General features: G+C 47.5%; 8 protein-coding genes across 8 annotated transcripts; 5 read left to right on the forward strand and 3 right to left on the reverse strand.

Moving 5' to 3' along the window:
- The first annotated feature begins 1,086 nt into the window (after positions 1-1,086).
- Positions 1,087-4,402, forward strand: BO97DRAFT_407756 (DUF3435 domain-containing protein). Its single transcript, XM_025695700.1, has 5 exons — positions 1,087-1,762; positions 1,845-2,106; positions 2,174-2,493; positions 2,575-2,951; positions 3,011-4,402. The coding sequence occupies exons 1-5, from the start codon at positions 1,383-1,385 to the stop codon at positions 3,961-3,963; spliced, it is 2,292 nt and encodes a 763-aa protein (XP_025548584.1). The 5' UTR covers positions 1,087-1,382; the 3' UTR covers positions 3,964-4,402.
- A 528-nt stretch (positions 4,403-4,930) lies between these two features.
- On the reverse strand, positions 4,931-5,882 carry BO97DRAFT_168754 (uncharacterized protein). The gene has a single exon (XM_025690286.1). The coding sequence runs from the start codon at positions 5,811-5,813 to the stop codon at positions 5,271-5,273; it is 543 nt and encodes a 180-aa protein (XP_025548585.1). The 5' UTR covers positions 5,814-5,882; the 3' UTR covers positions 4,931-5,270.
- A 177-nt stretch (positions 5,883-6,059) lies between these two features.
- Positions 6,060-7,127, forward strand: BO97DRAFT_168828 (uncharacterized protein). The gene has a single exon (XM_025690287.1). The coding sequence runs from the start codon at positions 6,195-6,197 to the stop codon at positions 6,999-7,001; it is 807 nt and encodes a 268-aa protein (XP_025548586.1). The 5' UTR covers positions 6,060-6,194; the 3' UTR covers positions 7,002-7,127.
- A 96-nt stretch (positions 7,128-7,223) lies between these two features.
- Positions 7,224-7,898, forward strand: BO97DRAFT_445518 (uncharacterized protein; the record flags this gene model as incomplete). The annotated part of the gene is made up of 2 exons (XM_025698556.1): positions 7,224-7,707; positions 7,756-7,898. 2 exons carry the CDS (start codon positions 7,224-7,226, stop codon positions 7,896-7,898), a joined length of 627 nt encoding a protein of 208 aa, XP_025548587.1.
- Positions 7,899-10,697: 2,799 nt separating this feature from the next.
- BO97DRAFT_168897 (uncharacterized protein) lies at positions 10,698-13,045 on the forward strand. Its single transcript, XM_025690288.1, has 3 exons — positions 10,698-10,843; positions 10,902-11,063; positions 11,119-13,045. Exons 2-3 carry the CDS (start codon positions 10,968-10,970, stop codon positions 12,805-12,807), a joined length of 1,785 nt encoding a protein of 594 aa, XP_025548588.1. The 5' UTR covers positions 10,698-10,843; positions 10,902-10,967; the 3' UTR covers positions 12,808-13,045.
- Positions 13,046-13,697: 652 nt separating this feature from the next.
- Positions 13,698-14,702, forward strand: BO97DRAFT_168986 (uncharacterized protein). Its single transcript, XM_025690289.1, has 2 exons — positions 13,698-14,374; positions 14,426-14,702. Exons 1-2 carry the CDS (start codon positions 13,896-13,898, stop codon positions 14,589-14,591), a joined length of 645 nt encoding a protein of 214 aa, XP_025548589.1. The 5' UTR covers positions 13,698-13,895; the 3' UTR covers positions 14,592-14,702.
- A 226-nt stretch (positions 14,703-14,928) lies between these two features.
- Positions 14,929-15,624, reverse strand: BO97DRAFT_351962 (uncharacterized protein; the record flags this gene model as incomplete). The annotated part of the gene is made up of 4 exons (XM_025692007.1): positions 14,929-15,056; positions 15,107-15,193; positions 15,246-15,383; positions 15,429-15,624. 4 exons carry the CDS (start codon positions 15,622-15,624, stop codon positions 14,929-14,931), a joined length of 549 nt encoding a protein of 182 aa, XP_025548590.1.
- A 608-nt stretch (positions 15,625-16,232) lies between these two features.
- Positions 16,233-16,864, reverse strand: BO97DRAFT_351831 (uncharacterized protein; the record flags this gene model as incomplete). The annotated part of the gene is made up of 4 exons (XM_025691998.1): positions 16,233-16,327; positions 16,382-16,468; positions 16,526-16,624; positions 16,681-16,864. The coding sequence occupies 4 exons, from the start codon at positions 16,862-16,864 to the stop codon at positions 16,233-16,235; spliced, it is 465 nt and encodes a 154-aa protein (XP_025548591.1).
- Between the last annotated feature and the right edge of the window lie 1,171 nt (positions 16,865-18,035).

Below are 18,035 nucleotides of genomic sequence, written 5' to 3' on the forward strand. Positions count from 1 at the left end.
ATTTACTTTAATAATTATTTATTATTTTTTCTTAAAATATACTAGAATTAGGATATTAATAAAGAAGTCTTTTAATTTTATAAAAACTTATTAATAATTCTTATTTTATTTAAAAATTATATTTTTTTTATTAAATAGTTTAATAGTACTGAAAAGTTAATAAATTATAGAATAAAAAATTAATAAAAATTTATAAATCCAATAAAGTTTTATATATCTTATATTATTTTTAGTATTTCTTATACTTTAATAGTCTTTATTTTCTTAGAATTAATATAAATCTCTTTTTTAGCTTATATAATAGAGTTAAGATATTTTATTAATTCCTATTTAAACTTAGATTTTATAATATTATATTATAGTCTTATATCTAATAATTTTTACAATATTTTATTAATTTTTATTAATAATTTGATAAGGTTTTATTAAAATAAATAATTATATTATTTATATAAACTAATATAAAGTTGTCTAGATACTTATATAAGATTTAGTTAATATATTTTTAAAATATAGCTAATATATTAGTTAATTTAAAGAAGATAATATTCTACTTATAAAGACTATAATATAATTAAAAAATTATCTTTTATTTTTTTTTAAATAGATATAGATCTTATAAAATATAGTAATAATATTATTAAATTTAATAAACTAATATACTTAACTTATATTTTATAATATTTTATAAATTAGTAGTAGAGAATAATAATTATTTATTATTTATTTATTTAACTTTTAGTAATTAATATAGAATTATATATTATTATCTAGTTTCTAAACTAATAGAATTAGTACTGTAGTAAATAATTAGTTAATTTATATAAATCCTTTTTTAAGTAGAATTATAAATATTTTTTATATAATTAATCTTTAGATAATAAGATAATAACTCTTAAAGAATTGCGACTTGCTTTTTTGCTGCCCGAAATGGCAGCAACTGACGCCGAAAATGGCACCCTTCCAGCAACTACCTTATGCCACGCTCCCGCACTCTCTGTGCACGCACCCATCGAGCGCATCTGTTTCTGCCTGAGGAAGCTTTTCCAAAGGGCGCTTCGGCTTCCATCCTCTCTCGTCGCTGAAGTCCCTTGAACCGTCAACCATCGCCGCTACCTGCGCTCCGTTTCATGCGCGCGCCGAAGATGGCCTTCTCTGAGCCTCCTCAGCCCGACACTGGCTATCGCCTAGTCGCGATGGCTATAAATACTGCTTTCCCGTTCCATGTTTCCTGACTCTCTCATCAGCTCTGACGGAACTTCGGATTCCACAATCTCCCTCTGGATTCTATTACCTTCCATCTTTCTTCGCCTTGCATCCTTGCATCCCTGCTCCTCAAGCCTCCATCTCACCTCGATCTTCGTTTAGCAAGGACTTTGATAATGTCTCGGAAAAAGTCCCGCTCTGCCTCTCAAATCAGCACCAGTGAAACGTCGAGCACATCTGCTGTCACCGAAGACGATTCACCTTACGTTTCCGAAACGGACACCGAACTTGCGGATCTAGAACGTCCTTCGTCAAGGTATCGAAAAGCCACACGTGGAAAGACTAGCATCAATGCCAGTGTCGAAGCAGGTCCTGCAAATTGTCCTCCGCCATCCGCCAAGGATGTGTGCGTGTTGACTGTGGAACAGCTGCACCGTGCTCGCTACGAAGACCCGGCTGACGATACCGATGAGGATCTTGCTAATGTACCGGAGGATTATGGAAAGTCTTCTAATACCAAGGTTCAGAAACTTCGGCTGAAGAACCGTTGGGCGCGGTGAGTGACTTCTGGTTTAGACCCGTCCTTAGGGGTCTTGTTTGTTACTGGTGGTTCTCATCTGACTTACTGTCGTGGGCAGATACTGTCGGGTGAATGCAATCAAACCGTCGGCCGATCCGAAGTGGGAGGATGCAGAAGAAGCCTTACAGCAGGCAACACCGAATGATATGCATCTGTTTCTCAATTTTTGTCTCAAGTTGAAGTACAATTCCAACGGTCGCCGTCTCAAGGGTTACAAAAAGGCGAGCGCTATTCAAGCGGACTGGAAGTACTTCCGGGTCTACTACACACGAGTCACCAAACATGAGATGAGCGAGGAGATGGGTGAGGCTGTTCGCACGGTAAGCTGCTCTTAGGTCCAATGGTGGCAGTATGAGGTTTGATCTGACATTTGACGTTGCCGAGCAGGGTCTGAAACACTTGATCGATAAACACGGACTTGATAAACAGCCACGGGAGAATGTTCCAGTCTATATTGAAGATATGGTTCCCTTGAACGAAACCATTCTCCAGACCCGCGAAAAGCGATTTCACCTAGGGTTCCAGAGGATAAGTCTATGCCTTTACAATGTCATAGGACTGTTTACCGTCAACCGGAAACATGCAGTCCTAAGCCTGCAGTTCAAGCACCTCCAGATCACTCTTCAGCGAGATCCACACGGAGGTCCTCCTGTGCCAATGATCGAACTCAAACCTGAAATTGTAAAGAACCTTGGGATGGCAAAACTGTATGGAGCTCTTTGTTTCGAATATCTCTCCCATGCTCATATCCAGTATCTTTTGTCTTGAAGAAAGCTAACCTTCCATAGTAACACATTTGCTTTACCTGAAATTGTATACGGTGTATCGCTTGTTTTCAGTCCACACGTTTTGCTTTTCAGCATCTTGTTCTATGCCCGTGCTTTTGCGGCGCCAGAATTGAAGTCAATGGATGACCTTCGGAGGCTTCTGGTTGAGGATGACCGACAGGAAATGCCACTTCCTCTGAAGCCCGAAACGGACAACTACTATGTCTTCCCAAGAGTTGACTTGGTCAACGGTCAGCCTAACATTCTCTGGGAGACTCCGCTGAACGGCAACACGCTGCACGGCCAGCTTCGGAGTCTGAGTGAGATCCATGGGTTTCTCAATCCGTTCTTCTCCCATCAGTTTCGGTATGGAGGCGGGCAGCTACTTGACGAAAGCGGTACGTGGTTTTCTTTTGCCCATCTTTGTGCGGGTTCAAGAACTAAATATTTAGCCTAGGATTCGTCAGTGAGGCTCAACGCAATGTGATCATGTTGCACGCGAGTAGTAAAACCTTTGTCAAACACTACCGTCCGCGCAGACATGCTGGATTGCAAGAAATCATGTGTGGCCTAAATCCTGACGTGGAGTTTACCCGAGCGGTGACACGGATGAGTCGCTGGATCGACAAGCGCCGCCCTCGATACCTTAGCGAGTCAGATCGGGCATTGGTAGAGAAGGATCCGGTGCTCCAGGCAGCTGTCCGATGGCAGGCTGACTTGGAAACTCAGCGCAATCGCTCTGACGATTCGGCGTTGGACGCACTGCTGGAGGACCAGAAGCGGAAAGTCAAGAATCTGCGCCGGAGTCTGCAGGAAAAACAACGAAAGCAATTACGCCGAGATTTCAGCCAGAAACAGGCAGTGATCGATATTAAAAGGCAGCTTAGTGGTGGTGCAGTGAATGACGAACCCGCGCGCGAGATCTTACGGCAGGAGTTCGCTATGCCCCCGGAACAAATCCTACTCATTGAGACCTTCTTCACGTGGCCTACTTCGGATTCACTAGAGGACGAGTGGATGAGGCGTAATCAAGCCGTTGCAGCTGCAATCCAGTATTGTGGGTTTCCTGAAGGTGGCCCACTTCGGGGAAGGCCAAAGCGCCCTGCACCGGCTGAGGATGAGGAGTGCATTGCTCGACCACCGGCTCGCAAACAGAAGTCCGAGGTTCGTCCGAGTATATCAGCCTGGGAAGAGCAAGCCGCCGCCCTGGATGAACAAATAAAGGAAGATTTGAAGCCTCAGGTGTGTTTCCAGTGCCGCAAGAAATACTCCGACCACTACGGCCTGAGGAGACACTTCAAGATGTCTCATTTGCAGGACCGCAAATGCAACTTCTGTGATGATATAGAATTTCAGCATATGATGCACTTACAAAGACATGCAGAAGATGTACACCGGCTTCGTACATAAGATGCCTGTCGCTTTCTGCAAAAATTGTGCTAGTAATGGATAATGCATTTTTCACCACTTTGAGAGAGTCAAGCAGATGTGCTCTGAAGCCGGGGTAAAATTACTGTTCGTCCCGTCATACTCACCAGAGCTGAACCCTATTGAGGAATTCTTTCCCATCTGAGGCTTATATTAAGCGAAGTTGGGAATACTACGAAACTTCGCCTGATCAGGGCTTCGATGCTATCCTGCAAGCATGAGTCAATACTGTTGGTACGAAAAGACGCAGCGCTAAGGTCACTTTCGACATTCTGGTATAACCATTGAGGAATATGGGGACGACAACTAGGGAGGACTGTTATCTTTTTTTGTGGGGTTCCTTGATACAAGAGACAAAAGACTTTCGCGAGATAGCTATTTTGAATTAAAGCTTGCATAAGCATTTGCTACGTCACGCAAGTCAGAGAAATTAAGCTAGTAAACAGCTAATACATTTGACCAGTTACCCAGCCGCGATCTTACAAGGCGTCCTAGATCTGTGGAGCCATCTGCGCTGACGCAAACTTCAGTCATCTCCCGAAGCGTCCTGTCTATATACTCTCCCGCACCGCTAAGTTTCAGAATATGTGCGATAGCACAGTGAACCTTTAGAAGCTTACTAGCGGGTGGATCAATAGTAAGTTCGGGGCTTAGATGAAGTTTCCGAATAACTGGAAATAGAGGATCGCGCAAAAATGGCCTTTGTTCGGTAGAGTCGATCAAATATGTGCGCTCGATGGTAGGGTCCTTCTGTTCGAAATATATTTCAAACTCTCCAAACAGCCGATGGTAATTGTGGGTTAGCGTCAAAGCATTGTAGGGACTATCGATCTCTGGCCCTGAGATAAGGGGGCCTATGTCCGGATCAAACATATTCAGAATGTACAAAGCAGCCTTTTTTGACTCACTCTATGCTTATAATTAGAAAGAAACCAAGAACCTGGTCACACTTTGGGGCCACATACCAATTCTGACTCCTCAGAAGAGACCGTCACAAGTGAATGGGGAATTATATGCGCCACTTCTAGATATTCGAATTGGTCACTCTTTTGATTTCTTAAAAACTCTCCATCATCATCTTTGCTATCCTCGTTCTGCTCAAGCCGCTTCTTCGCTTCAGCTCTATCAAACTTGCGGGAGACAACACAGCGATAGTGATCACGTTTGAGGCACTCTTGTCGTAACCTAGACACACGACTTTTGGTGCCCGTTGGTGCATTTTGATTCGCGGATAACGCTACGGGTGTAGGCTGTGGTGTTTTCACCGATGACGCCCTAACTACATCATGTCATAAAGTTAGCCCCTCCCAGGATAAATCGAGCTCGTAGGCGGACATCAACTCACGTGGCATGAAAAAGTTATCTATCAAATATTCTGCAAAGTTGTCGATGGTATCCATAGCTGTGTCTTTATCCTTCGAACTCCACGACGAGAAATCGCGAAAGTAGGTGAAAACTTGACAGAAATCCGAGCCTGTTCTGCGCTCTTCTTCCGATGTTACATTCATGTATATGTAAGTAAAGAAGTACTCGAGGAAGGCATCCTTGCATTGAATGCGTCCAAATGTCTCTTCTATGAGAACCGCCGGTTTGTACCGCCCTCTTGATGAACGCTCAGGTGCATAGTCTATCAACGTCTTGAACAAGATTCGCGCTATTTGAATCTCTTCCGGTGTCAAGAGTGGTTTCCGAGGCGGATGAATAAAACCTGTCAGGGACAGCTGGTGGCGGTGATGTGCAGTGGCCATTGAAAGTCGAGTCAAGGACGCTTTTAACTCTGTTTTGTGATAAGGATGAGATGAGGTTGTGTTTGGAGGGAAAGCTCTCGCCATTAGTCAGCTGGTTATCGGAACAACATTTATCCTAGAGTCCCACAGGAGTATTGTCTGGGTATGATCATGTGGTGCTCTAAGCTAGCCAAGCTAAGTACGGAGTAAGCAGGACGTAACTATGTCGGACTGCTTATGGCTTACCTACGAATCCTTCATGAAAGGGTCGTGACGTCAATGACTTTAGCCTCTCTAGTATTTTACCCCTAGAACCTTTTAGGATAGCGAGGAAAAGTCTTGAAATCAATGGACTGCTACTATTCTATACCTAACTAACCTTTTTACCCTTAACAATTTCATTCCACCGTGTGAAACACAGCCACCCAAACAACTTGCCCACTTACCCTACACTTTCATAGGCTAGCACCATCCGCAGACATAGAGATGGTAGCACCATTAGACTCTACTATGAGGTTATGCAGCCATGACTGTGACTCTCCTCACACGGGTCAAGACAGGCAACACTTACCCCTCTGTTTGATCCGGGCGACACACTCTGGAACTTCTAATGGCTCGGTTCCACCAACGCCCGATATTTCTACAGAAATGACAATTTGGCCTCGATATCGTTCTCGGCGGGACATCACCCGGTTCGAAGTTTGTTCTCATTTGGACAAAAACGCTCGTTATGAAACACAATTCTCATCCGTGGCGACTTGGTCTCTTCTGTCATCCCGGATAGATACGTGGAAGAAACAAGGCGTTCGAAATCTTCGAGTTCATGTCATCTTTAGTCCTCTTCTTTCCCCGGAGACAGAAGTGTATAAGGTCACTGGTCTCCTGAAACATTACTCTCTCGATCAAAGATCTTATTACGAAGAGGAATATCTGATACGCGGTCCCATACATTCCACTGCTATCGTTTCGTCATTCCTCGGTGAAGGCAGAGACATTCTGATTGATATCCCTTTATTTGGATATCGTTATTCGTTGTCGTTCATCCATCGGGACTCGGTTTTAGTTACGTTACCCGCAGGGTTCTTCGCCAGTGGTGATAACCTTAATGTTTCAGAGTACGATATCATGGATCGTGTTCGAAGCATGGCTGGCAGATTACAACTTGCAGGCACCAGTGATACCAGGTACAGGGTTCTGCTGGACATGCTATCAAGGGGCCGCCTTTTCTCAGTCGCTGATTGGCAAAAATTCATGGGTATGCCCACAATATGTCCTATCGTGAATTCGATATAGTTTATACTATAGCTACATAAAATATAAAATCTGCAAGTATACAGGTCTAGGTGCTGCGGGAAATCCGTCGGCAGCACTATGACTTTTGTGGCTTGCTAAGCAGCCTCTAGGTTTGACAATGTGGCGATATGAGGTGACGTAGACCACTTTCCATGCTTTTTCCTAGTCTCAAACGCGTTCAAGAAAAGTTCGTTTGATTTAGTTTCCACATCACTTTGAAATATGGAGTATCGTTTATCGAAGGAAAGCGTGCCCTCACGCTTGTATCGAATTAATTATCCCGGTAGCCGAACAGGTTACTCTGAGAGCGAGGGCTTTATTGCTGCACATCGAAGGAAGACCTATGCGGACCAAGCAAACTCTGAGTTTGAGACAGATATCGTGAAACAATTCACCTGGGAGTGTAGGGATCCTGTTCCATTTATCAGCCTCTTCTCCGATCGCGAGCATGCAGAGAATTGGGGGCTAAAACAACCCTGGCGGGGCAAGGCGCCGTACCTCTCGCGCAGTAATTGGGCCCTTTACGTTATCGATACAAATCGCTTAGAAGATGCCTGCTTCTTCAGGCTGCAGGATCTAGTTAAAGATCTTGAATTGAGACTACCAGATAAGGCGGATCAGCACATCAGTGGCACTTATCTATGCCTTCATAACATCCCGTCAGCCGCTATCGTTGAGAAAATTGATCCAGAACAAGTCAAAAAAGGTATTTTACGGGATTATGCGAGTATCAGAGTCGGCTAATATTGGGTAGACAGGGACAGCCGGCTGGCCATGAAGAGAGTAGAAGCAGCGGAGAAGTGGGACTATCTTGATGGTTCTGACAGTAGTGAGCGTGAGGCACTTCAGGAGAATTGGAACACTATTTTTGAGAAGAATCTGGAAGACAGTTGGTGATATGTGGGTGCCTTCACATTGCACAATCTTCGAGGTATAATTTATGTAGATTGCATAGCGAAATAATTTGAGAAGTCTGTTCCACTTGACGCTTTTGTGGGATAATTTTGAGTCGCGATAGAGAAGTTCATCCTAGAACCCGCAGGAGTATTGCTTGGGTACAGTGGACGTACTGCAGTCGTAATCAATGTGGTATTTTAAGCTATTCAAGATCTTGAAACTATAAGATAACAGACTAAGTAAACCAGAAAAGGTTCAATACATATGCAATGCAGATAACAGTTCCATCACTGAAGAGAACAGTGTATTCTACAGTACCAGTACCCAAGCGGCAATGTCCTCCTATATGCTTTCTTCTGGCGACGGCTCTTTTCTCACATGGTTAGCCCACTCATACATGTCGCGAACAAATCGCCACGCAGCCCCCTTTGTTACCCCTTATTCAATGATAAACTGCACATGCTCTTGATTCTCTTCAACTAACTCGAGGTAAAGGCCGTTTGACAGAGTTATGTCACGTGATTTTCACCAGTCCGCCTTGCGCGCTTCATCAGTCACCTGCAGTTCATGCCATTCGCAGTATTCCTTGAACGGCGACATCTCTCGGCCCGGTGATTTTAACTTTCCTATTCGGGGGTGCAGGGCGCGGGCAAGAGATTGATGTTGATTGGATTGGGAGCACTGACAAGCTGATTGTTCGATTTATTTGAGGCTCTCTCGAGCTTTTGCTGGGCCTCAAGGTATAGAGCTTAGCGAATTTCCTCTGGGACATCGTCGTGGCTGTCCAACTTGCCACCATTGTCCACGTGGGCAGTGAGCTTCACAAGGCGGGTTTTCGTGATCTTTAGTGTTTCCTACCCTTGAGATCCTGCCAAGACCACTGGCCAAAGGTCGCTGCATGAAGGCACTGAGCATCGCATAAGTTTGTACACGTATCTCCAGCCTTCGAGTACGATATAGCGGGTGTACGGCCGAAGTCAGCCGGTGCTGGCGCATACTGCGCATCTTCGTCCCATGGGTCGATCAGCCGGGATTGACGGGTTTCGTCATCATAGCTGAAAAGGCTTTTGGTCATCCTTACAAGAAGTGGAAGGCTCCCAATAAGTTACACCTAGCAATATGCTGTAAGCGGTTAGCCCACACCGTCTCATGCCCAACGGGCCGTTCATTAACACGGGGCTGTCCATAATATCAAGCGGAGCAGTACAAGTACCAATAGAGTCTTGCCTATCAGACCTTGGCCGTTGATCCCTGGAGCCTGTTTACTCCTGCAGCCAAACTGGAAGATGCAGGAGAGCAATGCAGAAGAGTCGCTGTCGCTGTTGACAGCTTGCCAGTTCAGACAGGACAGGACAGCCGACCGACACGGAACCTTCTAGCAATTCCGCCGATCGTGTATCCGTTGATACAGTTTTCTAAGTATAGTAGACTTTCGTAATCGCCTTTCGATTCGAAACCTTTGAACGTAGGTACAATTCGCATTTACCAAGGGGGCGCCGTTTCCGGCAACTCCCTCGTTCCGGTTTAGCGCCCGTCCCGTGGCTGCCTGATGCAGTTTGGCGTCTATCCAATCAGGTTTAGCGTCCCGCGCTATACCGTGCCGGGATCTGCCGCCCGTGCCCGCCTTCACTTCGTCCGCTGAACTATATAAGGCCGCTGGTGCGTCGCTCGACGACCACCTCCTCTCTCTTTCTTTTACTTCCCTCGCAACGCTGTCGCTCGGCCCCCCTGCCATCCTGTCACGCGCACCGGACCAATCTGCTCCGGCCCCCACCCTTCGGAGATGACCGTCCCCCAACAAGGACCGCTCAGCCTCCGTCTGCCCATCGTCGACCTGCAGCCATGAAACCGCTGGGCCACCATGGACGGCGTCTGCAGTCCGATCCCCTGATCTTACTGGAGGAGGAGATCACCACGGACTTCGCCGTGCGATCCGAAAGGATGTTTGGAATCCAGTTTTCACTAGGCGGCCACCTTTCGTCAACAGCAACTGGCCGACGGAGTCCCCCCTGTGCCATCCAGCCTCGATCAGCACTGCCTCGGTGAACTCGGTGCACTCGGCCGATCCTGAAAGCCAATGGCAAAAATGCCTCGATGGCGCTGCCTCTCGCCCGAGACGGAGCTCAGGACATTCTGGTTGCGTAACCCCCTTTAGTGCCCGGAAATGGTCGGTTGCTGGCTGTGCCTTCTGATTTGCCTGAAGCGAACAAGGACGCGCTTGATCTGAAAGGATGACGTCGTGGTATCCAGCGTAAGTTGCGAAGAGTGATGGAGCTGCAGCATGGGATGAAGCCCCCTTCGGACCGCCGACAATTCTCTGGCTAGGCGGACTTTCCAACCCACCAGTGCCGCAGGCGAATCCTGGATCCCTGGTTTACGTGGTGGCGCCTACGCTGGGATCATCTCTTAGTGACCAGATAGCGCCCGACAATGAAAACCTGGAATCGTGCGTGCGAAACGCCGAGACACGAATCATCATTTCTAACCCCTCCCTTTGGGTTACTATTGATTATTGGATCCGAGCAGGATCAGACCGATCATTGTGGCTTACGGAGGGTTCGGCTGATTATTTCATATGTTCCGTGAAAGGCGTGTTTTCGGGTATAAAAGCGGTTCTATGACCCGGAACTTCGAGCTTCGACAGAACTTGTCTTCCTATCCCTGCCTATCTTTTCCTTCGTTCTCTCCTCGTCCCCACTAGGACTTCTCAGTACTGGTCTAAACGATGTCTATCAGCCTTGATAATATCAACTTCTGCTACCAACCCCCTCCACCGAAACCGATTGCTACCTCTCGTTGGAAGCCGTATCAACTCCCCTCAACACCAGCACACATCCCCCATCGGACTTGCCTCGATGCACCTAAGCCAGGTGTGGCGGCGGCCAGCGCTCCAGCCCAACACGGTGCTCCAGAGACCGTCTATTCTCCGAGTAACTCATGTGGTGGTATGTGCGTTCTGAGTTGGATCCTTTCTATTGCCTTGCTAACTTTAACGGTTTCCAGCTGCCGCGTCAGGCCCGGTAAAAACCCACACAAACGACGGTGATAGCCGCAAAGCTGCCGTGGAGGATGTCTCGCAGGAGCAGTCGGAAGAGCAGGCGTCCTTCTCAATGCAGCCTGCCATTTCAGAGTCTAGACCGGTTGCAACGGAGCAGGAAGTTCCAGGTAGGCCTGAGATGAGTCCAGGGCACAGGATATATAATTCTAACATATAATAGAGTTGCCAAGTGGTACAAGTTTGGACCTGCCTGAAGAAAGCATGGGCGAGTCGACGCCGTTAATTGGTGACATTATATCTGCGAGTCTTTCTCGGTCACCTTCCATGGGCGTCCTGGAGGACACTCTCGGCCCAGAAAGGGCACCTCACACGGAACGTGTCAATATTGACGAAAGGGCCGTTGGAGACTCTCAGAGCCAGGTAGCCACAACCGATGCAGCTGGGGACACAGGAAGCAAGACACGTTGCCCGGAAAGCCTCGGATATGAGGGCCTTGGGGCTGAAGAGCCAAGCGCAGGCAGAGGTGGGAGAGGTAATAGAGGCCCCGCCGATGATGATAAGGGCGTTGCTGTCTCTGATCCCGTTCAATCCCGGCCATCCACTGGACAAAGTTGCCGTGCCTGCTGTCATCTGAGGGCCAATATTGGTGGGCTGGAACAATTCACATCCGTTTCCGAGAAATCACCGACCCGTGAGCAAGGCCGCCAGGTCAAAGCGATGGCCGGGAACGCTTCGTCCCGTGCATCCTATCATTATGAAGACTGGAACGATAATTGGGACAGCGAGAACGGTCAAGCTGTGGATGGACTGAGTAAACATCCAATATTGACATCCAGACCCATCCGCGACTCAAACGAACGTCAGACGACACGATCATCGTCCGATAACACCACCAGGAAAGGGTCAGTTCCATCCCAGAGGCGACCGGATGGTAACTTCCGGCCCGCTTCTAGTGAAGCGCAGGAGGTGTTTGGCCGGGGAATTTTACGCATCCAACCCCATGGCCCCCGGAATGCATATATCATCACGTTTCTGCCAGATGTCATTGAGGCGGCGCCTAAATCATCGGCGTCCGAGCTCTGCGAAGAGCCGTCCAGCTCAACCGGTCGTGGACCGACGAATCCGACAAATACCTCAACGGTTGACAGCGTGCCAGGTGCACAAAAGCACATTCCCATTGACCCTCTCATTCTCGCCGATGATGGGCCGTTGGAATCAGGGGATCTACATCAGCCCTTCTCGTTGGGGGACGATCCTAAGCTGTCAGAGGCGATTTGTTCATATCCAGACCCGCCACCCCTTTTCTACAGTGCACTAGATCAGCGAGACTCCATCAGGCCGAGGCAAGGCGAAGATACTCAGTCTACCAGCTCCCCTAACGACCGTCACAGCGTTGCGGTCGGCAATCCTCCCTCCAGAGACTCTCCGAACTCCGCCCACGGTGGTAGACAGTCCAAATCCCGCAAGCGAAAGCGGTGTCGACTCGATGGACGACCACTCAAACGGGTTCTAGGGCCCCATACGTCCGCCCCAGGGGGGAACCCGTTTGCGCCACTCTATACCTACTTGCAGTCTCTGCCGCTTGACAAACGTTTGCAACTCCTCCCCTGGCTGTTGGACGACTCCCCGCCACATTACATGCCTACGCCCGATCTACTGGCAACGGGGAACGGAGACGTGCGGCCAGCAAGTCGCCTGCCTCAACGGTCTGAGAGTTGTGAGCCCCATGGCAGCTCCAGAAAGGGCATGCCGTATTCGCCTGAAGACCGGGATCTCCTGTTGAAATTAAGAAGAGACGAGAAACGGCCTTGGTCTGAGGTGATAAGGTTGTTCTCGGACCAGTTTCCTGGCCGGAGCCGGGGAGCTATTCAAGTTTTTTGGAGCACGACCCTCAAGGAGGGAGCGGTATAACTAGAAATGTCTTTTAACGCTCGAACTTCCTTGTTCTGCTTTCGAATATATGTAGTGCTATATGTAGTTGCAGAACGACAGAGCCATGTCCCTCCCTGGGTCGCGCAGAATGTGGTTGGGAATGACATCAAGCAGGCCCAGAGGTTTTCCCGAGCTCCGAGCCGGGAAAGAACCCCACCTTGTAAGAGAACTTCCCACACCTCAAGAGGAACTTCTCCCTGTCCTAGAACGTCTCCTGCGACGGATATAAGGCGGTGTAGAATTGGGTGTGAACTTCGACATGCCCTGGATTAGTTTTTTTTTCATTCGCCGTCCCAGCCTATCATAATCCCCCACCTCTTATGAGCAGTAGGGTGGTTAGTAATACCTATTTACATCTCGCTTATGTCTGCATAAATTGAGGACATGGCTCCACGGAGGCATTCGATCGCCCCGGGTTCCCCAAGTCCCCTATAGCCTCTGTATACCCATTGACCTCAGTGTTCCGCCTCATCTATTTCCTCCTGACTTACGGCTCCGAATTGCCCAAGGAGCCCCGATCGTAGCATGAATTTAGCCGCCCGGATTGCAAGTCTGGGTGTGTTCAGAACCGTCTTCACATCTCCACCTCCTTCTAGACCTCCGTCTGGTCTCTCAAGATACTGCTTGCGGAGGCCCTTGAAGAGCGGACAGGCGAGGAGAATGTGCCGCACGGTCTGGGTAGCCCGTCCGCACCGGCAGTTTCCGTTTGGGATATTTGGCACTCCGCGTTGGAACATCTGTATGATCACTGTGCGCCCTGGATCAGTAAAGCGGTGAACGGAATTTTATTTTTCCTCTGTGGCCCTACCTGCCCAGTACTTAAGTAGTTAGGAAGAGCTTCCAAGGTTGTCAAATTTTCTAATCCATCAAAGTGAACGTTGTTACTGTATCCAACATTGGTGCCATCCTCAGAAATAGACAACCTTCGGGTATCACAGTTCAGTCCTAGCCTTTCTGTTTTGACCCTTGTACTCGAATAAGCCCCCCCTCCCTAAACAATCTCGGGCTCTTCTCCCGGCAATTCATCACATTGTTCCTTTCCCTTGCTCGACCGGCAGCTACCAGACATGCATCAAACACTAAGACCGCTTGACTACGGATGCACGGATTGGCGGATCAGTAGTCAAAGAGCCGCAGATCTGTACAGTTCTGGTACCAGGCTCTGGAGGAAAGAGGATCTCGAAGACATAGAGCAACAATTGCTCCAGTCCTATGCGATGGAAAGATTTTCAGTCCGTCGAATAGATGGAAGCATAATCCAAATCTACAATTCGACGGCTCTTACTATTGCTCAACTTTGTCGTGGCAAGGAACCGTTGCCATTACTTGCTCAGGACCCAGAGTATACGGAAGTCACAGAAGACATACTAATCAAGAAGGGATTCAAAATCGTTGGAACTCACGGTGCAGGAGGATTCGCGGAAATTGACGAGGACTCGATCATAATATCCCCATTTGCTGCCGCGCCAGTCAAGCAAATCATCGCTGATCTTGCTTGGCCTTTGCTCATCATCTCCACCGGTTTCGAAGTCTTCAATAGCAATGAGTAAGTTCGCTTTGTCGATCCCTGAATATGTCTAACCATGACACTCTACAGGAAACCATTGGCAGATGCTGAATCTCCGAGAACAAGGCAAATGTGGCTTGATTATGATGTCTATAGCCTTCCCAGCCATCCTGATGACGTTGAGATATGCTCTGCTCTGAAAGGATTGCATTTGTATTGTAGACGCCAACAACATCTGGATATACGAGAAGCCTGAGTTCATGAGGAAGGCACTACGGAGCCAAGGCAGATTTCAAGAGCCCAGCAACCCAGCACCTGTAAGTCAGGGCGGGCTGAACCATTTGACAGGTCGTAATGGCTAGGAATAACTGCACACAAGGCTACTTAGTCAGACAAGAAGAGACCTATTCTGACTTATGGAAAGCCATCTGTAAGTGGTACTTGAGAGAGAAGTAATGCCTTTCATTTCGATAGCAGGATGTGCCCCACAAAATATTCAGGGAAGGACGGATCTGTCATTTCGGTGCCCAAGTTTGTCACGAGGTCAAGGAGCCAGGGTGAAGCTCAAGTGACCCTATTTTCCTCCCTGCATATTATGTGTTCATCCACTCTTCCTGATCGTCAAAAGATGCCTCATGGTAAGGGTGTCTACCAAGCCAGTCATCTGGGTTAAAAATTCGTCCATAGTCAAAATAAAACTGAGTCAACGTCTTGTTCAAAACTTGACCCTGTTAGTAATCCTATCTCTCGAAGGGGATCTCCTGAACATACTATCCAGCGACATCGGACGTGCAGGCTGAAGGGAGAAGCGAGAAGTGCGCTCACGGAAAAGAGTCAATGACTCTGGAATGGGGGTGCCTTGAGTAGAGATAGATTAGCTTTGCACATTACGACAAGGGGGTTTAATCACCCTTAGGTATGCACAGATAATGTGGTTCGGCCGTGATGGATTGACCACTTTCCACGATATCTAAGTAGTGATCGAATGACCTTCGTGTGATCTCTTGCATAAAGTGCGTGTTTGGCATGAGTAAGGCGCCGTTAGAAACTGAATAAGTTAGCAGGCGAAAAGTGTGAATCCGCTCTTGCATACAATCAGCTGTAATATTCGGATGCACCAAGCCATCCGCAGAGATTTCAACTCCATCTTCATACTCCAAGTCATCCTGTTCGGTGGCTCTGTCATAAAGCTTTGAGTCGCGGTGCAGCTGAAATCGATACAAGCTTGCTGGAAACGTTTGGTGCGTTGACACGTATGAGAAAGCTCGACGATTCGAGAAACGTGGCATGCCACGCGTAGGGCCGTGCATACGACGAAGAAAGCTGTGGAACATGCTGTGTTAATTGTCTTTGGGACAGCCTTAGAATAGAAGCCAAGTGGAAAAAAGGGAGAGATGAGTTGACTAGTGTAATTTCAGTGACTAGCATTCGCTGACAAAGAAATCACATGATCTGGCGCATGCGGTAGTGCCGTAGTGGTATATGTAGCAGGCCCAGCGTGAGAGGGTCGGGGCATACGGACCTCCACCTAAACTCCCTCTTCGAAAGCCACAGCAGCGAGCCTCGTGTCCTGTGTCTTTTCCAATCTTGGTATCTTCTTCTTCGACACTGGTACAACTGCATTGATGACCCAACCGCCTGATTGGGCAGGTGAAGCCAAGACAGAATAACCGCCAGGAACACAATTGCCGCTTTATCTCCTCGGCTAGTCTAGTGTAAGATAATTGCACTGGGCTACCGCTACGGACCAAAAGATCTAGAGTCAAGAAGAATTATCCTACGTATCAATTGATAGCCAGCTTACAACTAGTTGATTGTTCCCCGTTGACCGTTTTCTCTCCGGCCAATAGAAATGCGGACATGATTGCTTCACAAGGAAACATCCTTCAGGCAAAGCTTACTCAGTCGCCTGAGGGTACCGCTGCAGCCATTCGTCCTTGGTGAATCGCTGCCCCTTGGTGGTCAGAAAATCATTGATCTTTGAGTTCAGTTCTTTGTTTAATTGTCAGCAAGTACTTTCTTTTTGATGTTAGAGGTATATATTACCTTCCACTGTCATCTCCTTTCGGGCTTGCAATGAGTAATGGTCGCCAAACTCGTGGACGAGAATGAGATCGTCAGGCAAAACAGTCCCTGTACAGGTATCGGATGAATAAAGACCAGAGGCTTCAAGAAAGTTGAGGGACGAACCTGCTGGAATAGCGTAGACGTAGATCGAAGAGCCCCGGAAAGTGCGAACGAGATTCTGCTGTCCTGCAGAATTGGGGCGCATGGAAGCACCGTTTGGCCCTGGACCGATATATTAGTGACGTGAATTAGATATCTTGGATCCATAAATAATGTACATTCATAAGTAGCCGGATTGAGAGCCTTAGGTTGAACCTTTCCTGCGGTTGTAAGAAGATCGAAGCTGCGTTGCGGTCGCACAGGGCCTGGCTGAGCGCGGAGGCGAACAGCAGCCGCTGTGTTCAGGCGGAACAGCTCCTTTGGGACCTGAGTGAAAGACTGGATGAATCTGTTGGTAGACATCTTGATAGATTGAAACAGAAAGTTTGGATAGAATGCTTGAAGTTATTTGGTCTGTTGGGAGATGGCAGGATAAGTTTGGTAGTGTCAGGGTGAGGTCTGATGGTTGATATATATGTTGAAATTTGATTCATGTTCTGGGAGCTGAAACGCAGGAGTGGCAGAAATTAGCACACAAATTTCAGCTTCTATTAATAATAGCCGCGCGCCTTTGAGGTCCCGCAGTGAGACGGCCGGTGCGCTCAATCACAGCAACTTGATCATAAACGGGGGAGGCAAGATGGACCCAAGATAAGTGGGGGTTCATGGCAGACAAACCTTAAGAAGACATAGATCATAGAGAGATGCAAAAAATCACGAAATTGCTCAGCCTCACAGGTCTACTGCCGCTTGCACTAATGCACAAGATATCAACAGCGGTAGTTCACACCAACAACATCGCATCGGAAGGATGGAAACCTTTGGTGCGGCGTACGCCACTTGATGAACGATGGACGTTCCTTGCCCAGTGACGACCGGCGAACATTAGATACAAAGGACTTGTACGACTTGATTGGTGTAAGAAAGAGGTGACATGACCAATTAATTACGTTGGGCTCGCCATCACAGCCGCCTCAAAAGCATCAACATGGCTCGAACCCTGGACAGCTATTTCGTAAGATCAATATCTCCCCACTTAGAGCGGTAACTTCAGCCTTGAGGGGTCTGAGCACCTTTGGTGTGATAGATAGGCGCTAAATAATTGGGTATCGAATAGTCGATCCTAGGAGATGAGACACCAGAATTGTCAAGTTAATATTGCGTAAAAGACCTCAGCGCGTTACGATCAGAAAAGTCGAACAGACGAAATGTCACACACCAAGAAACAACACGTTGTCAGTAGATTGGTCCAATTTGATGGAGGTCCGAAAGCCGTAAGGTCAATAAGTAAGATCTGTTTTAGTCAAAGCCCAGACAATTATGAGTCTGCCTTATGTGCTGGTATATTTTGAAATGTATGATGTTGTTATACTTGCATAACCAACAAGAAGTTCCGCATTTTTCGAAATTGGCCAGAGTGGGCTTCTGTCGCTGGACATCAGACAGACAAACATTACTTCGTGTGGAGCAATCACAATTTTCAATCCTGGTGCCTCACTAAATATGTCACTGCAGGCGACAGCGCCAGAACCTT

Source organism: Aspergillus homomorphus, assembly GCF_003184865.1.
Source record: "Aspergillus homomorphus CBS 101889 unplaced genomic scaffold BO97scaffold_38, whole genome shotgun sequence".
NCBI classification, from domain to species: Eukaryota; Fungi; Ascomycota; class Eurotiomycetes; order Eurotiales; family Aspergillaceae; genus Aspergillus; species Aspergillus homomorphus.

What these genes read in the sequence shown, in the direction of transcription:
- BO97DRAFT_168897 (XM_025690288.1), top strand. Translation starts at nt 10,968, where the DNA reads ATGTCTCGCAGGAGCAGTCGGAAGAGCAGGCGTCCTTCTCAATGCAGC. An exon ending in AACGGAGCAGGAAGTTCCAG is followed by an intron (nt 11,064 to 11,118) that starts GTAGGCCTGAGA and finishes CATATAATAGAG; the next exon opens with TTGCCAAGTGGTACAAGTTT.
- BO97DRAFT_168828 (XM_025690287.1), top strand. Translation starts at nt 6,195, where the DNA reads ATGGTAGCACCATTAGACTCTACTATGAGGTTATGCAGCCATGACTGT.
- BO97DRAFT_168754 (XM_025690286.1), bottom strand. Translation starts at nt 5,813, where the DNA reads ATGGCGAGAGCTTTCCCTCCAAACACAACCTCATCTCATCCTTATCAC.
- BO97DRAFT_168986 (XM_025690289.1), top strand. Translation starts at nt 13,896, where the DNA reads ATGCATCAAACACTAAGACCGCTTGACTACGGATGCACGGATTGGCGG. An exon ending in GAAGTCTTCAATAGCAATGA is followed by an intron (nt 14,375 to 14,425) that starts GTAAGTTCGCTT and finishes GACACTCTACAG; the next exon opens with GAAACCATTGGCAGATGCTG.
- BO97DRAFT_407756 (XM_025695700.1), top strand. Translation starts at nt 1,383, where the DNA reads ATGTCTCGGAAAAAGTCCCGCTCTGCCTCTCAAATCAGCACCAGTGAA. An exon ending in AACCTTGGGATGGCAAAACT is followed by an intron (nt 2,494 to 2,574) that starts GTATGGAGCTCT and finishes AACCTTCCATAG; the next exon opens with TAACACATTTGCTTTACCTG. An exon ending in GCAGCTACTTGACGAAAGCG is followed by an intron (nt 2,952 to 3,010) that starts GTACGTGGTTTT and finishes TATTTAGCCTAG; the next exon opens with GATTCGTCAGTGAGGCTCAA.